Source organism: Dermacentor variabilis, unplaced genomic scaffold (assembly GCF_050947875.1).
Source record: "Dermacentor variabilis isolate Ectoservices unplaced genomic scaffold, ASM5094787v1 scaffold_12, whole genome shotgun sequence".
Lineage (NCBI taxonomy): Eukaryota > Metazoa > Arthropoda > Arachnida > Ixodida > Ixodidae > Dermacentor > Dermacentor variabilis.
Window position 1 is genome coordinate 54,822,008 of NW_027460280.1, and position 20,592 is coordinate 54,842,599.

The 20,592-nt window shown below is 47.7% G+C and overlaps 2 protein-coding genes across 3 annotated transcripts in view; one reads left to right on the forward strand and one right to left on the reverse strand.

Annotated features, from left to right (window-relative positions):
* The window catches only part of mspo (M-spondin), a 25,682-nt gene extending 6,733 nt beyond the window's left edge, over window positions 1–18,949 (reverse strand). The window contains exons 1-3 of one of the 2 annotated variants that reach the window (XM_075677378.1): window positions 18,745–18,949; window positions 4,181–4,395; window positions 564–984 (exon numbers count right to left, since the gene is read on the reverse strand). In XM_075677378.1, the coding sequence (XP_075533493.1) occupies window positions 564–984; window positions 4,181–4,395; window positions 18,745–18,934 (826 nt within the window). In that variant the 5' untranslated portion in view covers window positions 18,935–18,949. Of the gene's footprint in view, window positions 1–557; window positions 985–4,180; window positions 4,396–18,744 lie in introns of both variants that reach the window. The other variant, XM_075677377.1, reaches the window with a different exon arrangement.
* RpL26 (ribosomal protein L26) overlaps window positions 1–20,592 on the forward strand; it is a 193,674-nt gene that overhangs the window by 119,354 nt on the left and 53,728 nt on the right. The window lies entirely within an intron of this gene.

Consider the following 20,592-nt stretch of genomic DNA (forward strand, 5'->3'; position numbering starts at 1 on the left):
GGAACCGCGTGAAAATATATACGTTGTAGGGCACCGCACGGGGCGGGATTATAGACAAGGCATCTAAGCTGCACATAACGGTTGCACATAGCTGCACATAAAAAACCGTATTGCGGTACGCTGAACGTATCATAATCCGACGCTGAGGAGTCAGCCAAGCCCTAAACGTATTCCCACCAAGTGATTGTCCCCAGTATGAAAGGGCGTACGCAAGTGAAGCTGTGATAGTATCTCTGTATATGGCGGGCAGGTGTTTTGGCAAGACCCTGGCTCACGCTCTCAAGTTCCTGCCACCTTCGCCAAAGCCGTGGTCGATTACCCTCTGTCGGGCGCGGCCTCACGCTGCATGACCGTCGAAGAGAAATTAAACTATTTATCGGTTTTTTTAAGTCCGTGCAGTTCGCGAGTACGACCTGCTCGGGACAGCTGTGTGTGTTTATGCACAAAAGCCACTGCATTCGCCTGTTTACGTAAATAATTAACCGAGTGCTGCCACTCCTACGTCAAAAAAAAAAAAAAGAATAAATAAATAAAAGGCCTCCTACGACTCGGCGCACCATTACCGTCGTCCGTCGGTGGTTTGCCCGTGGGTTCTGCGGAAGGTGCGTGGGTGCTGGCCATCGTTCCCGATGCCGCAGTCTCCCTATGGCTGTGTGGCTGGTCTGCCAAGGCGTCCCCGTGCGAGGCGTACTCGCGCAGCTTGCGGAACTGGAAGACGCCGATGCGCGGCAGATTCTCGAGGTGCGGGTAGTGGAACGAGGCTCCCGGGTGGCTGGGCAAGCGGGCCGTGATGCGCGAGACGTTCTCTGCCGGCTGGGCGGGCCAGCGCGGTGCAGTGAACGTCAGGCCCCGGTCGGTGCCGGCGTCTAGTGGATGTGCGTCCACCAGCAACAGGTCGCGCCAGCGGCCGCCCTCGCATAGCTCGAGTCCGTCGACGCCCACGAACCAGTCCGGGCTGGGAACCAGCCGCGACATGGCCGACACCTGTGGAGAGACTCACAAGTTGCGTAAAGGAGAGCACCGCCAATGAACAGCGTCTGTCACTGTCAGGTCTCGCGAAACGTTAGAGCTGAGCCAGAGTAGAGCTGCTGTCGACTGTTCAGTAATAAAGAACCTTGGCTCTATTATTTTTTCGCTTCTCCACCTGCCCACGCCTGCTGCGCGCAAAGCGTTCTTTCTTTCTTTATTTTTGTGACTTCCTGTTGAAAGCGTGTGTTTAAGGCATCTGGTTCATAACCTGTGTTACAGCGAAATAAAGCGCAGAAACACTTGCGACGGCAAGATCAACGGGCACACTGATGACAACTGTGAGCAGAAGTACTTCTCTTTGTCTGCTTCGGTCGATTGCAAAAAAACTCTACCGTTTCCGCTTTCGCGTACTTTGGGTGCACATTAAAGAGCACCACAGGTGGTCAAAATTAAACCGGAGCCCCTCACTTCGGCGCCTCTCGAGCCTGTATGTTGTTTAGGGACGTAAACTTCATGATCTTATTTTTAATGTAAAACAAGTGGAACTCTATTCCTCAAATCTGCGGAATTTCCTTCGAGTCCATAAGCATTATAGTACACGGGCCGAGTACTATCCTTGGCCCACTTGCTCTATGGGAGACCGCTTTAATGCGCGGCACAGTAAGCGCCCTTGGCATGAACCCGCGGTGCGAGAATGAACCATCACACAGAGGCTCCCAGCTAGCGATGCATGGTTCCAAAATCGTTCCAAAATACGTGTTAAAGGGGCACTAAAAGCAATTACTAAGACGACGTGGACTGCTTAAATGTCATTCCAGAAACTTTGCGACGCTTGTTTCGTGCCAAGAAAAGACTTAATTTACGAGAAAATCTGCATCTGAAGGGTCCGAATACCTTTTTCGAATTTCAAATCTCCCGCCACCCTACCGGGGGAATGGTGACGTTGCATACGCCATCACCGTCCTTTGCAGCCGTCGGTGAGTAAAACGGCGCCCTACAGACGGCGGTACCAAGCCAACACAGAGAAAGTCAGAGCGGCGGATTCGCCCAGGTTCTTTATTCTATGATTCGCCGCTGCAGCTGCTTTTTGGCCAATGGCGTATACCTTTCGGGCATCCGACGACTTCACATGGAAGCTGAATTCTCTGCTACTTAATTTTGCAGTTTTTGCAAGTTTCGCGATCCAGCAAAATCAGCGCAGCACTGCGCGACAACGAAACTACTGAAACGCGAAAGCGTGGGTGGTGCAGAGTCGAGTGAAAACGAAACCTTTCGACAGCTCGCGTCGTTGTCAAAGGTAATTTCAATGAGTTCATTTTTCTAAAAGTGAAATCGAATTGCACAAGTAGCACTTTATTTCGCCTTATAATACAATGCCAGGATATTTTTTGCGACGAGTGGTTAAGTGCTAGTGACATAATTTAACTGAGGAGTTCTTTCGTCATCGGGCAAGTGCTTGAAAGTCCCGGAGGAGTCTCTAATCATGTCCTGCATTTACCTCAATTCCTCGAGTTTTAAGCCTCTCTTCGCGATAATATTGACGCCTTAGAGATTCTCGGACACTAATCTATTACTTTAGCTTGACTTAATACTTGCCTTTAGTGTCCCTTTAACAGCCGCGAGCGTGTGACAACCAGTACCATCCGCACCGCGTGCTGCAACCACGCTTGCATTGCTACGATATCAGCGTGCGTAGCAAAAGCCAGAGGTCGCACTGAATTCATAACGGCCCACTTCATTTTTCTTTTATTGTTTCATTCATTCGCCATACGTCATTCGCCATACGTTTTAGTCGTTAGCCATAATAAAATGAAATGACCCACTGCGGCACGTGACTGAGTGGATGAGGCCTTCTGCGACTGAGCAACGACCAAGGTCGCGTTCCTGCAAAAACGCTCGCGTGCCTTATAATTGGGTGCACGTTAAAGAACCCCAAGTGGTCAAAGTTAACCCGGAGCCCTCCGCTGTATACGGCGTCATTTGCGGCGTGTATGCGGCGCAGTTTCGGGATGTGAAACCCCACAAGTTAAGTCATTCGCCACGGGTTTGCAGGCGGCCGCGCCACCGTTGTCGGCGGGATCAGCCATACGGCGTGCACCGGTAATAAGGATAGATAATTAAATAGATCCTTAGTCAATACGGCCGCAGACGCCTGTCTTCGTGCCACGTCAATATAGGCGTTGCGTCTTCAGTATACTCGCATCCGCATTATCGGCGCTGAACTTATGCGTGTGCATTATGCCGTGATGAATGACGCGAAATCATCGAAGTCAGTCATTAAGATTACTTTGCCAAAGCGTTTTGCCAGGGACCGTATATTCTCGATCGATCGCTCTAGGCCATACTTTCACTTTTGAGTGGTGTCACGTCCTGCAGCGATACGCCACACTGAATCGACGGACATTCTGTCTATATATACCCGATGCGTATACTGAGTATGATATCCTCAAATGTGATCCAACGATAATATGAGAATATCGAAAGAGAATTAATGTTACACACGTTCGTGCTTATCCCGCGAAGGATAACGATTTTTTTTTTATATATCTCTTATCACCTGTCGTTCCGAGAGGCCGATTCCGGAGACAACGACGACTCTCCCGGGCAGTCAAGAAAGGCAAAAGAATTAGAAAAAAAAAATGAAACGAATCTTATCGAAATACGTGCAACAGCCCTGACTTTACATATGACGAACTCAAACGGGGCTTACCATGGGCTTTACGCGGCGTGGCGTATCCCTGTGTCTGCATGATCTCAGGCAGCATGGAACCATTCTTTCACGTCGAGAGAGTTTCTTCCGCGACGCCGAACATCTGCGCGACGGCGCCGTTTCCGAATTAATTACATTGTGGTTAACGTACCCAAACCGCGCAGTGGGGTTTATGAGGGACGCCGTAGTGGATGTCTTCGGATTAATTTGGACCACTCTCTATCGTGCAACCAAAGCAGCCGTGGCGGAAGGTGATTCCCCCGTAGCCAGGCGCATGTCTGACGAGCAAGTTTGCGCGATCGCGTGGATGGTAGCGCGCTCGCGCCGCAGCGATACTTCTGCCTCGAACCAAACCCAACTGCGTCGTGGTGTAAGCAAGTTTCAGCAAACGGACCCCGCTCGCAAAGTGCAGATGAGACCGCTGTTAGATGGCTTTTCGAAGCGTTCCTTCTTTTTTCAAAGCGTTTCGGGAGCCGCTGGGCTTCCGAGGTGTGTACTGACCCTGGAATGGCGTGCGTCGGCGAAGAAGGCGGCGTTGGATGCCCCGCTGCCCTTGACGATGGCTGGCCCGTGGAAAACGTCCAGCACGCCGCCGAAGCCCTGCGCCAGCTGGCTGCTCAGCCGGCCCACGTGGCCGTGCTCGGCGAACTGGCGCACGCCCTCGCTCGCCAGGCGACCCTCGCGCCAAACGTGCACGCTGGCGTTGTGGCTCACGCCTGCGAACATTTGCGCGAGCGCTGGTCCGATATTGAACGCCACTTTCGAGACCCAAATCAAGGACGGTGCCGTGACAGAAGCTCCCAGTGGAAGGCTCAGAGTTGAAAACGTGCTAGCAACGCTCGATGCACCAATGTTTCTGCATTCCGCTTCCATGGAAGTGCAGTCGCCGGGAATTGGAGTCGCGAATTCGGGATCAGCCACCGCGGCGGGTTAGGGGACGAGAGTTCTCGAAAATGGGCCTGAGAATGGGGGGGGGGGGGGGGGACAAGCCGCTACTCTCGCAAAAGCAGTTGACAAAACTTTATTTAGTCTTGCAATATCGGCGTAGAATAGTTATCGCGCTCGCAAGAAGCCTTTGAAACCGCATATTTAGCGTTCAACCCCCCCTCCCGCCCTTGCTTTCTTTTCAGAAGTAGGGGCGCGGGCGATTGCACCTCCGCTGACATATGCTGTGCACACGAAAGTATCGTTTTCGAGTTGAAACGGAACGCGGGCTTCTCGGCTTAGGCTATGCGCATCACATTTCTGCAGCGGTCGCAATGCACACTGCCATGCCCGCACCATCTATGTGTCGTCATTCTGCCGTTTTGGTATTCCATACGGCGATCTGCTGGACTCGGACATTCCTCCGAACTTTTATAAAAAGGGAAACGCAGGCATCGGTTTTGTATACAACTTTATATATTTTCGTTCATAATTTTATATCTTTATATTTGTCACATTTATTGCCACAGCGCCTGCGTTGTGTTCTTCCTTCAGTTCTCGTCTTTTGCGCTGTGCACACATGAGACTTAATGTTGAAGTGTGTAAGAGAGAGCATTGGTCACTTCGGTGCCTTTAATTTTCAGAACAGCGTTGGGCTGCCTGTGGGCGACTTCTTAGAGTTCCTAATTTTTTAAATTGCACTCGACGTACGTGAGTTGGGAGACTGTCTTTACCTGCAAAAGCAAGGTGTGTGCATTGTTCCGTGTCTTGCCGCCATAGTAATTTGGTTTTAGCGCCGCAGGACAAACGCCATTTCAGTTGCCTCAATTGCAGTGTATTGCTTTAAAAGTTTTTGATTAGTCGAACACTTTCTGGTCTCAATTGACAACGTCATCATTTTGTAGAGTGAAGACCTGGAAAACATGCTAACCATATTCAAAGAATGCTTATTTACGCTGAAAATCGCGCGTGAAATGGTCGCTGATGACTGTACAGTCGACTCATTAATTAGACTCTTATCCGAAAGGTCGAATGAACTAACGGCGGCAGAATGAACGGATTTAAATCGGGGGGAGGGGGAGGGAGGAAAGAGAAAAGCAGAAGGCAGGGAGGTTAACCAGAGTAACGTCCGGTTGGCTACCCTACACCGGGAAAATGGGAAAGGGGAAAACAAAGATGACAGGGAGAGAGAAGAGGGAAGGAAAGAAGGAAATTAGCGGTGAGTTCGCTGACGTGTGTGGTCGAATAGAAATTGCACTAATAGTCACAGACGTTCACACAAGCCCGTCGTTCTCAAGAAGCACAATAAAGCCTTCACCGCTTTATGGGCGGACGAGCGATGGGGGCGGTGTTCCAGCAGTACCTGCACAGAAAGCGGTCGATTGTCCAGTTTTTCGAGAGCGTTAGCAAGTTCTCGTTTTTCTGGGGCATATCGTGGACAGTGACACAGCAGGTGGTCGATATTTTCTTCGGTGCCGCAGACCTCGCATGCTGGAGTGTCGATTTAAATCAGGATGATTAAGTACAGTATGGACGATATGCAAAATTTACAATAATATACATGTCGTTGTCCGTCAGTCGCCCACAAACCTCAACACTATCGTCGGCATGACAAACCCGTCAAAAGAGACATCGCTCAGAGCACAGCACGAGTCATCGTGATTAATCACTGCAGGACAGGCTGCTGCCGTCACTGTTGTCGCCTAGGGAACCAGAAGCGCTGTCTGCTGAATTTCTTGTGCTTTCAACCTTTTAGTAACTGCCACGGGACTCGCCGCGGTGGCTTAGTGGCTATGGTGTTGCGCTGCTAAGCACGAGGTCGCGCGATCAAATCCCGGCCGCGGCGACCGCATTTCGACGGGGGTGAAATGCAAAAACCCCCGTGCCCCGTGCATTAGGGACACGTTAAAGATACCCTTGTGGTTAAAACTTATCCGGAGTCCCAAACTACGGTGTGCCTCATAATCAAATCTGTATCTTGGCACGCAAAACCCCAGAATTCAGTAACCGCCACGGGCACCTGAATAGGTGTCGGTGATGGCCGAATTAACCGAAGCGCGGCATGCTTTCGGGTTCGAACTAAACGAGTTTTCCCTCCAACAGCAATGTGGTTTTCTCGCCGGGACTTTCAGGTGTGTTCGAATTAAGCGAAAGGTCGGATTAACGGGAGTTTATTGTGTTAGATTAATTGCTGACGAACACACGTACTGGTTGCGTGAGCGACGTGCTAATCAATATCTGTTTTAATATGACTCTGCACACATTCTAGACTCGTTAAGAGAAAAATAGCTAAGATGTGATTCGCTAACGCGTTAAAGAAGTGGTGTCCACACGCAATGACTCAGACTTACCAGACACTCGTGCTATTTGCCTGACGCGGAGTAACTCAAGCGTTTACTAGCTTCCGTACTAGAGGTTCTTCTCGGGAATGTGCACAGTACAATGCAGATAAGTACAAACACGGAAATTTGGCTCATTACTGCGAACGGTGCGGGTGCGCGCTCGGTGTTTCAACTTGCCGCGTTGTTAAATAGGCTTAAAAAAACAGGATAAATTATCGAAGCAGATTCGATTTGCCAGCCTTCGCGAGAAATGTGTGAGCAACCCTTCTGTATGGAAAAGGAAAATGTGTTTCTGCGCATGACGTAAACGGTGTTTTTTGTGCTGTATCGACTATAAATGTACGCTCTCTGAAGGAGAGAGCAAAAAAAAAAAAAAAAAGGAAGGAAGTAAGCGTTGCTTACGTCTCTTCTATGTTCGTCCCTCGTTTTACGCGCTTTTATTAGATGATAATGAAAACCCAATCAGCCCGAATTTTCGTCCTAGTATGCTGGTTTTCTAGCCCTGCCACACTTTTGAGCATGCATGCTATCCATGCAAACAGGCATCAATGTAGACCGTGCACTAACACAAGTCATTATCAAGCATGCTTGACTTATTTCCTACTAAATCAACTTATGCTTGTTGCTTCGATCGCGCTTAAAAACTTCGATCCTGATGCACTTCGATGAGGATCGAAATTGCCTGTGTGACAGGACTATTTGTGTTGTGAACATACGTTATACCCAGACTTGAACACTTTAAAAAAAAAAGGTAACCGATTCGAAATATCATTACTTCTTTAAAGAAATATAATTGATGACGGTTACCAATCACTGCGCAATTGCTAAAATGTAATCGATTCCTTAATCGATTACTTTCCTACCTATTTTATTGACATTGCACAAATACAGTAAATAGAAAGAGCTGGCACGTGGTTCTTTCAATGCATCCTCTGCAGCCCTCCGCACGTTGTTTGTTCCAGTAAGAATTGCTTTTCAAAATTTCCTTCTTTAATCTTCCTTCGTCTTCTTGTCACGCTATCTGCAGCGACGCTGAAAGCTCGCTCAATGTGCGCGCTGGAGAGAAGGGCTGTGTTTTTAACGTACGAACACCTTGCTTGCAAGATTGTGATTACTCATTGCCGCGATGTTCGGATGTGGGTCCTGTATGAATCGGAGTGCTTCATTGTTGCTGGCGCTAGAGGAAAGCGCTCCCGATAGGGCCAGTGAAAATGGATGAAAACAACTTTATTTTAAATCCGGCAAAGTTTAACGGCCCGGGCTCCGGTCTCTCATGAGGGGACTTCGAGGCCTTGCCTCGTCGCCGCCTCTCGGGCCTGCTGGACAGCCCACTCTCGCGTCTTAAGGTTAGAGCTGCGCAGAGACGCGGCCCACTTCGACGCAAGAGCCTCCGGAGCTACTGCCATTGTAGCTGATATAACACGACACTCCCACATGTGTGAGAGCGTCGCTCTAGTTTCCTGACATAACTTACAAAGAGCACTCGGGTATGGCGCGGGGAAAATGTGCCGCAATCGCACCGGAATGGGGAAGGTTTGCGTCTTTAGTTGTCGCCAGACGACTGCCTGGCGACGTTTCAGTTTGGGGTGAGGGCGCGGGGGTGGGTGGGGGGGGGGGCAATAACCGCCTGCCTAGCTGGTAGTGCTTGGTGACGTCATTATATCTGACCAAGCGTTCTCGAATGTTTTGAACCAGGAGTTCCGAACTCGAACAGGCGGTCTCCGCTTCTGCGCGGCGGGTCAATTCTCACGCAGAGCGGTGTGTATACCTCGTTCAAGTTAGGGGGGCCCTCGTCGGTGGGGGTGGCGACGTGCGCTGAGAACCACGTGATCGCGGTGCTATCGAAACTGAATTATCGTCCACAGGTGATTCCCTGGCATCAACGGTATAAGTGGCCATATCGCTATAGAGAAGTGCCAAATTTGTTTTTGTTTTTGTTTTTGTTTTTTAATCACAGCAGGTAGCACAATTCTGCTTCTTGAAGTAGGATACTCTCAGAGGCGAACATTTCGAGAAATCAGAATTAGTATTTGACTAATTAACCACTGTTTAAATTAGCTTTTTTAATAAATCACTTTACGGCACATAGTGCAATTTATGTATTTTAGCTGGTGACTTCGAAAGCCATATCCATTTGGAACGAATTCTGAAGATGACACCAGTTTCGAGATATGCGTTCCCAAGGTTTGCGACAAAATGCATTGGTGTTCCGGTAACTTCTGAGCTTGAATGCATAAAAAGCAGTTTTGCCAAGTAAGTGGAACAACGATGCATTTTTACCGTAATTTTCACTGTGGATATCTCAAAACTGGTGCTAGTTACAAAGTTCGTTCCGAGTGGAAATGCCTTGGGAAATCACTGGCTTCAGTTCGTGTATTTGCAATATGTGCCTAAAGTGATGTAGGTAAAAAGTTCATTAGTGAAATTTTGTTAATTAGGCAGTTATGCATATTGATTTGCAGTCTAAGTAACGTCCTCCTTTTCGAGTGATCCACATTAATAATCAGATTTGTGCTATGTACCACAGGTGATTTTTAAAAATTCTGTTAATGTTGAAATAAACTACCCGGATATCCAACAAATAGTAACGCATCCGTTTAACGGCCAAGAACTGTCTATATCAGATAAGTGATAGACTGCGCTAAGCAAGGAATAATTCATTAGCAACTCTTACTGCTTATGAAGGCAACATAAAAACGCTTCCGAGAGAGAGAGAGAGAGAGAGAGAGAGAGAGAGAGAGAGAGAGAGAGAGAGAGAGAGAGGAGTTTATTATAAGAGAAAAGCTCAGAAGTCGGACTTTCAAGAGAGGTGGGCAAATCTGCAGCCTGGCATGCTTAGGTTATCGAGGCGCAGCTGCAGGACAGCGTTTCAGTGATCGCTATATTACAAAGTTACCACAAAACTCAATTTATTACAAGTAATTAATTACACGTAATTCGTTGCTTACAAGCCTGGTAATACACCTGTCACACGAACACATAATCGAATGTGCTGAACTCAATGCAGATCGAACTCAGTGTGGATCGATTACTTTTCAATTACGTCCGATTCCGAACCTTGTACTCTCGATTACCCCTTGTCCTTTCATTGCGCTCAGAAAAACTTCGACGTCAATCGACTCTGCGCGTGTGACAACAGCATTATAGTGTGACGAGGGAGGGGCAAGTAACGGTAGCAACCCTGCCAGGCTAACGCAGCATCAAAACAGCAGAGTGTGAGCGAATGATTTAGTTAGATGAAGAGTGGGGCGGTAATTGTAAATTAAAATTATATAATGGGGTTTTACGTGCCAAAACCATTTTCTGATTACGAGGCACGCCGTAGTGGAGGACTCCGGAAATTTCGACCACCTGGGGTTCTTTAACGTGCACCTAAATCTAAGCACACGGGTGTTTTCGCATTTCGCCCCCATCGAAATGCGGCCGCCGTGGCCGGGATTCGATCCCGCGACCTCGTGCTCAGCAGCCTAACACCATAGCCACTGAACAACCACGGCGGGTGGTAATTGTAAATGCTGGCAACTATAAATTGTCCAATGATCAAAGATAACATGAGGTGATGTGAAAAGACGTTCCGGCAATAAACGTGCTTAAACAATCAATAAAAATAAATAAATAAACAAAGCGGCACATTCTGCAATTAAACACAAATAAATCAATCAATTCATTCAAGTAATACAAAATAAACAATTAAAAAAACACACACAAGGACATGCTAAGTGTTAATACATATATACAATATCACATTCATTAAAGAAGGTTATTAGGGATTTCAGAGCAGATCATTGTAACGACGCGAACGTTACTCTTGACGCAAGCAACTTTATGTGCAGTGAAAGCGCGATGATCAAGTCGATTCACTGCTTACGTTTTGGCTGCTCAAACTTAGGAACGCGTGTGAAAACGTGCTGCACATGCTCCCATGAGTGGCCACTCGCGCAACAAGGCATATAAAGCTGAACGAGGTACACGACACAAAAGAGCTACCTGAACACGCCGCTTCCGATCAGAGACGATGAATGAGTCTATGTGACGGCCAGCACCAACGGAAATATAAAGCTGCCGACGGGGATAAAATGTAGACTTCATATAATTGGCTTCATAGACTCACATGATTACTTTGTTCTCGTTTTAGCGTCAGCCCTTAGTGCGACAGCAGCGGAACTATGCACATATCGACTTTATCTAGCCAGTTTGTCGGCTTCTGTGTTTATTGCGATGCCGAAATTTGCAGGAATCCGTCGCAGCTTCGTTTGGTGTCCTGACGACAGCTGGCCTGCATGTGCGAGCGAGTACACGTTTCAGCGTATTTTTTTTTTTCCGCACTGCGTCGCGCTCGCGCTAAGGTGTGCTTTCTCTCTTCCTTTACCTTTTATCCTCCGCTTTACTCTCTTCCCCAGTGCAAGGTATCAAAACAGATATACCTATCTGGTTAACCTCCCTGTGTGTCCCTTTATTCCCTCCTCCCTCCCTCTCTATCTATCTATCTATCTATCTATCTATCTATCTATCTATCTATCTATCTATCTATCTATCTATCTATCTATCTATCTATCTATCTATCTATCTATCTATCTATCTATCTATCTATCTATCTATCTATCTATCTTAAGGGAAACCTGATGAATCATCATTGCGCTAGGATTACGCGGGCAAGACAATCATTAACAAGGTACTCAATGCTTGCGGCACTAACGAGGAATAATAAGTTACGCGGCATTAGTAAAGTGCGCTTCTGCAACAGAAAAACGGCAGCTCTCGACGCATTAAAGGAGGCTTGGCAAGTCAGAAAAAAGTAATTATTAACAAAAGACGGGACCTGAAGTTGCCGCGCACCAGCTTCCCGTGACGTCATGAATTTAAAGAGCGTTTAATCGGGTTTAGTCAACTAGTTAGCGAAGGATATGGATGACGTAGCATCATAAAGGAACCAACGATTCAGCCTAGCAGGTTTTCAGAGCTTTTCCGAAGTTAAAACGGACGCAACAAGATAATTTATTTTTACGTCCGTGACGTTACGCTGCCGTATCGGCGCATGTTAGGACGCGAAAGTCAACCAAAATGTGGTTCGACCTCACTTTCCTTCAGTAACAATCAGGATTTTTCCACCAGTCGAGCGAAAATAGGGTTTTGAAAGAATGCTTAGCAGAGGTCGAAGGTGCGATCCCAGCTGGGGCGGCCGTACATCCCCCGGAGTACCGTGCATTGGGTGGGTGCACGGTATAGGAGAAAAAAAAAAAAAACAGGTGGTCGAAATTAACCCGGAGTCTTTCACCATGGCGTCCATGATAACCCACAGTGCAGTTTCGGGATGTTAAACTCCACAACTTACTTTAAAGATTACAATTAATGAGACGAAATTAATGTCGGCCGTTATAGATAGCGTCCCCTTACCGTCATCACCACATCTGCTTTGGTCGCGACAGCCCGGCGCAGTGTCGCCACGTGTAGGCCATCAGGGGCTTTGTGCCCAGCCGCGGGGTGGTCGTGGGCGGCCTACGAACGACCGCTGCATGTCATCGCCGCCGACGCAATGCTAAGGGCGCCGCGGGCGATGTCGCGCGGTGCCGGGAGCAAGTCCCGTCGTTACGACCCGTTCGTTCTTCCTTTCTTTTTTTTTTCTTTTTTCTTTTCTCTCTCTCTGACCATCTAACGTTGCGAACCGAAGGTGCCGGAGAAAGCGGATCAGCGATAACGGCGCACCAAATTTGACGCACCAAATTCGACCAAATGTCTCCTCATCGACTCGTGACATTTGGCACGGAGAACCCTAGTATTAAATTTTCTTCTTCTTTTTTTTTTTTTGTTAATGTGGAGACATGGCTACGTGTGACTTAAGATCCGGCTGTCGAAATTAAGTTTGGTATATCGCATGAAACGTGGGAGAACTACCGTTCTGGAATCAATTGCCTTGCGCACTGCTTTTCTGAATAAAAAAAGAAGCGCGCACAAATAAAATTACTGTGAAAATTACAGGTTACTAGTTATATAACTAGTTACCTGTAATTTTCGCAGTAACTTAATTTGTGTATAGCGGTACTGCTTTACACGGCTGTTCGAAAGCTCCCGAAACGATCTCGCACTATAGCTAGGCTTTCTACTCAGTTTACTCTGCAGTTTATGCGGATGGTACGGCAGATATCTGCAGCCGTTGACCGCTGGAAAACCTGAAGCGTATCTATCGAGTTCCCCAACACGAAACACGTCGCATACTCTCCGTCCAACCTAACGTACATCTGTTCAAAGTCACAGGAGAGCGATGGCAATGTGGTGGATTTATTTCTAAACAATTTGCATATTTACCTTTGACAAACTCGCGTCACTAGTGGCACGAATTCACGTCGGCCACCAAGCGGACGGCGACGAGTAGGACGGTTGGACATTAGGCGATATAGGGTGGCGAAAAAGGAATGGAAATTTACACGCCGGAAACTGTGACGCCAGGCTATAGATTCACTTGCGTGGAGACAGAAATTCGAGCGATTGACTTGGTCAGTCATCCATCTTGCGAGAAATAACATAGGAACTACGTAAGCCCTCACCAAGTCCACGAGATTGCCGACTATTTCAGCCTCGCGAGAACTGATCTCGGAAATGACGAAGAGAAGATTTATTCAGTACCGCGTTTGATAGCCGACGTCAGCACCCTCAATTTAATATATAAAATGGAATTCTGGGGCTTTTCCGTATCGAAACCACACCATAATTATGAGGCACGCCGGATATAGCGGGGGGCTCCGTATTAATGCTGACCGCCTGCGGTTTTCTGACGTGCACTTACATCTATTTCACCTATAACGAAACGCAGCCGCCGCTGCCGGTATTGGACCCGGGACATAGCGCCCTCAATTTGTTGGTCCTCCATTGAACACACATATAGACAATCACGTTTACATATGGACGCATTGCAGCGTATTCCAGCTTCGAAGTAAGAACGGCGCCCTTAATTCATGACGGAAAAACGGGACATGAAAGAGCCGACAAGACATGTGCTTTGTTCTGTCTGCTCTTTGAAGTACCATTTCTCGTGCTGTTTCTTCCGTCATGAAGATCTACTAACAAGCGCAGGCGTTTTCTTTTTAATATATCGCGTCCTTATCTGGAAAAGCGGTTCGTTAACAGCAAATCGCTTTAAGCGCAGCGGAATTGATAATATCATCATGCAAACGTCCTGCCTCATACCGCACCCTGTTACGATCGGCCAGCGGGGGAAGCGACCGTCTGTGTGACGCCAGAATTCGAGGCCCCGACTACCAAATCCTACAACTGGTAGGGAGCGGTGAGATTGACCTCACGGACCTTGGGACGTGGTGACAGGCCGGTATGCCGATCAAGTTCAAGGCGACTATTGGGAATGACCGCATCTTGCAACTGACAGGATGCGGCGGAGGACCATATAGTGACATGGTGTTGCTTCTGTGGGTAAGCGTTTGGTTTTGGCTATAATATTTAATTTCCATGGGTTAGTGGATTTGAATCACTGGGATCTCTTACGTGAATTCTGATTTGCGTGGGTATCCCAGCAAGTATTGTGTGACGGCAGAGCCAAAGCTTAAACGGCCCATTACCAGGCCACATACCAAACTTCGGTTATACGCTGGAAGTTGTTACGTGAGCGTTCTGCCGTAAAAAATCTTCAAATCGGCTCCTTAATAAACGAGATAGAAATATTTCAGTGCCGTGAACCCATGGTTTCGGGAGGCGAGCTCCACTACCAAGCGAAACACTCTCTCCACTTGCCCCCTCTAGCCTCCGCAAGCGGAATTCCTTCCCTGCGTTCTCCCATACTGGACCTCGAGGATCGCGTGACGCATACGTCACGGGCCCCGCCTTCATTTATTTCTCCTCGCGTTTTTTGCTCCTAGCGGTATAATTATGTGCTACACGAACACTGAGGCAGACACAAGCGGATCACAGAGCATGATCCCGTGCTGGAACACGGTAGAAAATGTCATAGTTTCGGTGTATGCGCGCGCGACTGCACGACGTGGGAACAAGCAGACGAAACGGAAGTGCATCTCTCTTGCTGCGGTGCGAAGTAAAACAAAAACATGCAGACATTCAGTTTGTGTGTTTAATTATTTCTCTAAGCTTTAATTCGTTTATTGTAGCAACATATTACACAAATAACAGATGTTGCTTTGAATGATTTTCGAAGTCACATGTCACCACGAGCGCCGTCACAGCGCGAACACGTCTACATACTAGCACGTGTACGCCATCCTCCGGCTTGGAGCGCAGCGGCCATGAGGAGAAGGGAAAACGGCGTTCGGTTTGAAATTTCAGATCTTTCCGCGGCGCGTAGCGATGTAATACTTTGCAGACAAGATCGTTATCGCGCATTGTATGATCTGCACTTGTCAGCTCAACATGGCCAGACCTAGTGAGGGGCCATGGTCCTATTGAATTTGACGAGAGCTAACCTGTTGTGGTTGTGTGACGAGCTCGAAATAGTAGTAGAGGAAGACATAACGGAAGCCGAGATTCGTAAAACCTTTCTTCAAAGTGACAATGATTTGAAAGTAATCTAACATCTTGGTAACAGAAGTCTAAGAAGAAGGCAGGAACAGGATGTAATTAGGCAGGGACAGGACGCAGTTAGGCAGGAACAGGAAGAAATTAGGCACGAACAGGAAGAAACTAGGCAGAAACTGAAAAGAATTGTGCTGGAAAGTGATAGGCCGTAGTAGAAGGAAGTAACGAGACAGTTATTGGCAACGTTGGAAAAATATTGAGATGGTTGGAGGCATTCCGAGTTTGGAGTTGTTGCAGGGAGACAAACCATCTTCTTTGTCACCAGCCATTCTCATCCTGACCAGCGGTTGTCAGAGCTGGCCAGTCGAGATTTTCCGGGCCGTGGAGGAGCTGTTACGATCGGCCAGCGGGGGAAGCGACCCTCTGTGTGACGCCACACTCCGAGGCCACGACTCCCGAATCCTACAACCTCAATATTAACTTCGCCCATTCTGCTCTGCTGCAAGTTTATCGGAAGCGGTGTCGCTCTATGAATTTTGGCTGGCAACAGGAAGCTGTCCGTTCTTGTAAGACTGGAGTATCTGTTGTATTTTATGCTTTGTCTTCAAATTCTTCTACAGTTCAAGATCTTCGTCGGAAAGCTAATTTAACGTGCAGCGCGATTACAGCCGTTACACACACATATATATATATATATATATATATATATATATATATATATATATACACACACACACACACACCACGCGTTAGCGTTAGTTGACGCTGAAAAAAAATGATCACCTATACCAGACAACCCAATTGATGAGCCCGTGCACCTGGCCGTAACTATACATTTTTCTTCACGCAAGCCCTACTCTTCCCCCATGCCGCAACTCGACTGCAGTTCGCAGTGGGAAACAAATTTTAAAACATCATGGATTGATCGCCCGTTTTTTCCAAAGAATGTATGTATATCGGCCGGCATCGAACACTTGCGAAAATGAAGCTTCAGCCAACTGCGCAACTGAGGCATGCATGAAGTGCAAGCAAAGCGCACGCAGGACAGGCAGAGAGGAAAACAGAGGTTAAAGAAGATAACTGCTCAAGCGCGCTGCGTTGCAGGCCTCGAGGACACAGCGTACCCACCCCACTGACACCTTTCGCTTCCTCAAACTATAACCTTGTTCATTATATGCACCCTTCTTCTGCACTCACTTCTCTTTAGTTCAAATGGATATACTTTTGTAGAATGCCATTCCGAAAGCTTGCCCGGAACTCGACTCTTGAAGTCCATGGTCCTTTCGTTCTGCGTTTTAACCACAACAATGCTTTGCGGAGCCATTTTAGGTTTCCTGAGCGGGACAAGAAGAGCTGCATGCTAAATTTTCTATTTCCTCCTGTTCTCGATTTGCTTTACATAAATATATTTAGTTATCATTATTCAATGCATATTTGTATCGGGTAACTCCTCATTTCAAACTTTTCACCTATTTATTTCGTTCCAATACGATATTTCTCAACATCCTTTTTACATTTTTTCGGCGCTCGCGATCCTTGGCCTATTATCCCAAGTGGGTTGCGTCGTTATACAATGAGGACCAACCAACCGAGGCATATTTTTGTTGTTTGTGGCCCACTGCCAATTTTCCCGGCAATGATAGTGCGCGAAACCACGTAAGTATTGCCTTAATATTGTGATATAGCTATCGCGCGGCTACTGCTTAGCGCTTTGAACGAAACAGTGTGCACAATAGTTAGCGGAGCCGTTACGATAGAAACGCAAGCCCTGGAATAATATTTCTTCCATAGATGCATTCTGTGCACGTACTGTTTATGAAGTATTTAGTTACCCTGCTGTTCAGGATCACGGATGCCGGGTGCGAGAAAAACGAGACGGTGTATCCTTTGTTCTGGGGATCGAAACGTGACGCGGGCAAATGCAACGTTTAATCGCCAGACGACGACGCGATGGCAAGTTGTACGTGCATGTGCAGATTTCTCGATCTTTGCTGACGCCGATGTCGCAGCACAACCTCGTTCAACAAAATTCAGGTGCGATTCTCTCGCTATAAACGGTTAGTTAGCACATATCCACACAGTTAAGCCATACAGAGCTCAAGTGCGTAGATAGCAGTAATTGCATGTTGTTCACATATACGAAGCTTTTGGTATACATTACGTTACCTTTATATGGCGAATTTTCATACGTAGTGTTCTCTGTAAGAGTACTGTCGCCTATATTTGATATCTGGCTTTTGTCAGGGCGAAATTTCCCATAAGCCACAGCGCTCCTGTGAGGCAATAAAACGATCATACAAAATGTGTAGCTGTATGTCATGGTTGATCTGAAAATTTCATGTGATGTTTTGCTTCCCGATAGCAACAGTCTGGCCAATAAACAAAATCTATATATATGTAAATTTATTAGCGATCTCAAGTGTTCTATAAAAGCGCTCTTCTCACAAGAGCAGGCTGCGGCGAACTCTATATGGTGCTTTTGCTTTGTTACCCTCCACGTTTGGAAGGGCTGGAACGCAAAAATTTACCCTAATACATACTCGTGCATATATGTATATACACAAAGTATCTCAGCACGGGAGTTTATGACGCGTTGCACAGGCCATGTCCCATTAGGGCATCTGCATGTTCTGCGACGCTATAACCCTACGCACAGAACACTTGATACACAATCTTAAAACAAATCCTTTTTCTTGGCTGTAATTGTCCATGCGGCACAAAGTTCCCTTTTTGAATGCCGACTTCCGAATTACCTCGTAGGCATTTCAGCACATGATCGTAATTAAAGAGAAGAGGGGTAAATGTATGAACCGCGAGGCACATTGCTCGATGGAGTGTCGGAACTGTTTACGTTTAGAACACAGAACCGAGTTTAGTTATACATCTTTTATGCACCTTCTATGAAAAATATAGCTTGTTGCTAACTAGCAAAGCGTAATAGCAGCGTGACAGCACCATCGGCTTTCACTTGACGGAAGCGCATCACACCGGCCTTGAAAAACCAACACGTGTTTTCTGCAGCAATGAGGCATTTCTTCTTGGGCAAGTTGGTGCTTAGTTTCCTAGGTATACTTTGTGGCGCAAAATACATTTCTTGAAAAGGGACAGAAGAAAGGAAGACAGTGAAGCGCTCCACTGTCTTCCTATCATCTGTCCCTTTTCAAGAAATGTATTTTGCGCCACAAAGTACACGCAGCTATGAGCCAGTTCGTTTCGTGCGAAGCTAGTGCATGGCCAGCGCCGGCGAACGTCCGCTCGCCTACCGATGAGAACGGCTTCTGCGGGCATTGCGCGTCATTCATGCAGTGGCGTGTGTGTACGCACCGAAGAGCTGCGACCACTGCGCGGCGGGCCTCCACTGTGGGTAGTGCTTGGGGAAGCGGCTGGCCGTCCAGGCGGTGGCCAGAGTGACGCGGTACTGGGCCAGGCCACGGCACGCTTCGTGGCACGGCGGCCCGAGCACCAGCAGCAGGAGCGCGAACCGCAGCGCGGGAGGACAAAGCCGCTGCGCCATGACCGCCACTCCTGCCGTCTGCCTTCCGCGGCCCCACCGCGCGTCTCCTTATATACGCGCGCGAGCGGGCGGCGCTTCGTCCCACACCTTCTAGCACGCAGCGCACGCCGTTCGTCCGGCGGGCGCCTCGGAGCGGTTGTTGGGGCGCACATGTGCACCCTGCACTTGCGCCTCGGCGGGTGAACCGCGCGTGCTTGACGCCGAGTCTGGCGCAGAAAAGGCGTGCTTTGCGAGTGCGTCGGCAGCGCGCACGTCGGCTCGGCGATGGATGCCGCATTCCGGACTCGCGTTAAGGGATTCCTATACCGTAACAATAGCGTAGCCGGAAGAAGTAAGGAAAGCCTTGGGGAGCTATGCAAAGGGGGAAGGCAGCTGGGGAGGATCAGGTAACAGCAGATTTGTTGAAGGATGGTGGGCAGATTGTTCTAGAAAGACGGGCCACCCTGTATACGCAATAATAATAATATTTGTGGTTTTACGTGCCAAAACCACTTTCTGATTATGAGGCACGCCGTAGTGGAGGACTCCGGAAATTTCGACCACCTGGGGTTCTTTAACGTGCACCTAAATCTAAGCACACGGGTGTTTTCGCATTTCGCCCCCATCGAAATGCGGCCGCCGTGGCCGGGATTCGATCCCGCGACCTCGTCCTCAGCAGCCCAACACCATAGCCACTGAGCAACCACGGCGGGTTGTATACGCAATGCCTCATGACCTCGAGCGTACCGGAATCTTGGAAGAACGCTAACATAATCCTAATCCATAAGAAAGGGGACGCCAAAGACTTGAAAAATTATAGACCGATCATCTTACTGTGCGTTGCCTACAAAGTATTTACTAAGGTAATCGCAAATAGAATCAGGAACACCTTAGACTTCTGTCAACAAAAGGACTAGGCAGCATTCCGTAAAGGCTACTCAACAATAGACCATATTCACACTATCAATCAGGTGATAGAGATATGTGCGGAATATAACCAACCCTTATATATAGCTTTCATTGATTACGAGAAAGCGTTTGATTCAGTCGAAACCTCAGCAGTCATTGGAAGCATTACAGAATCAGGGAGTAGATGAGCCGTATGTAAAAATACTGAAAGATATCTATAGCGGCTCCACAGCCACCATAGTCCTCCATAAAGAAAGCAACAAAATCCCAATAAAGAAAGGCGTCAGGCAGGGAGATACGATCTCTCCAATGCTATTCACAGCGTGTTTACAGGAGGTATTCGGAGACCTGGATTGGGAAGAATTGGGGATAAGAGTTAATGGAGAATACCTTAGTAACTTGCGATTCGCTGATGATATTGCCTTGCTTAGTAACTCAGGAGACCAATTGCAATGCAGGCTCACTGACCTGGAGGGGCAAAGGAGAAGGATGGGTCTAAAAATTAATCTGCAGAAAACTAAAGTAATGTTTAACAGTCTCGGAAGATAACAGCAGTTTACGATAGGTAGCGAGGCACTGGAAGTGGTAAGGGAATACATCTACTTAGGACAGGTAGTGACTGCGGATCCGGATCATGAGACTGAAATAATCAGAAGAATAAGAATGAGCTGGGGTGCGTTTGGCAAGCATTCTCAGATCATGAACAGCAGATTGCCATTATCCCTCAAGAGAAAAGTTTATAACAGCTGTGTCTTACCAGTACTCGCGTA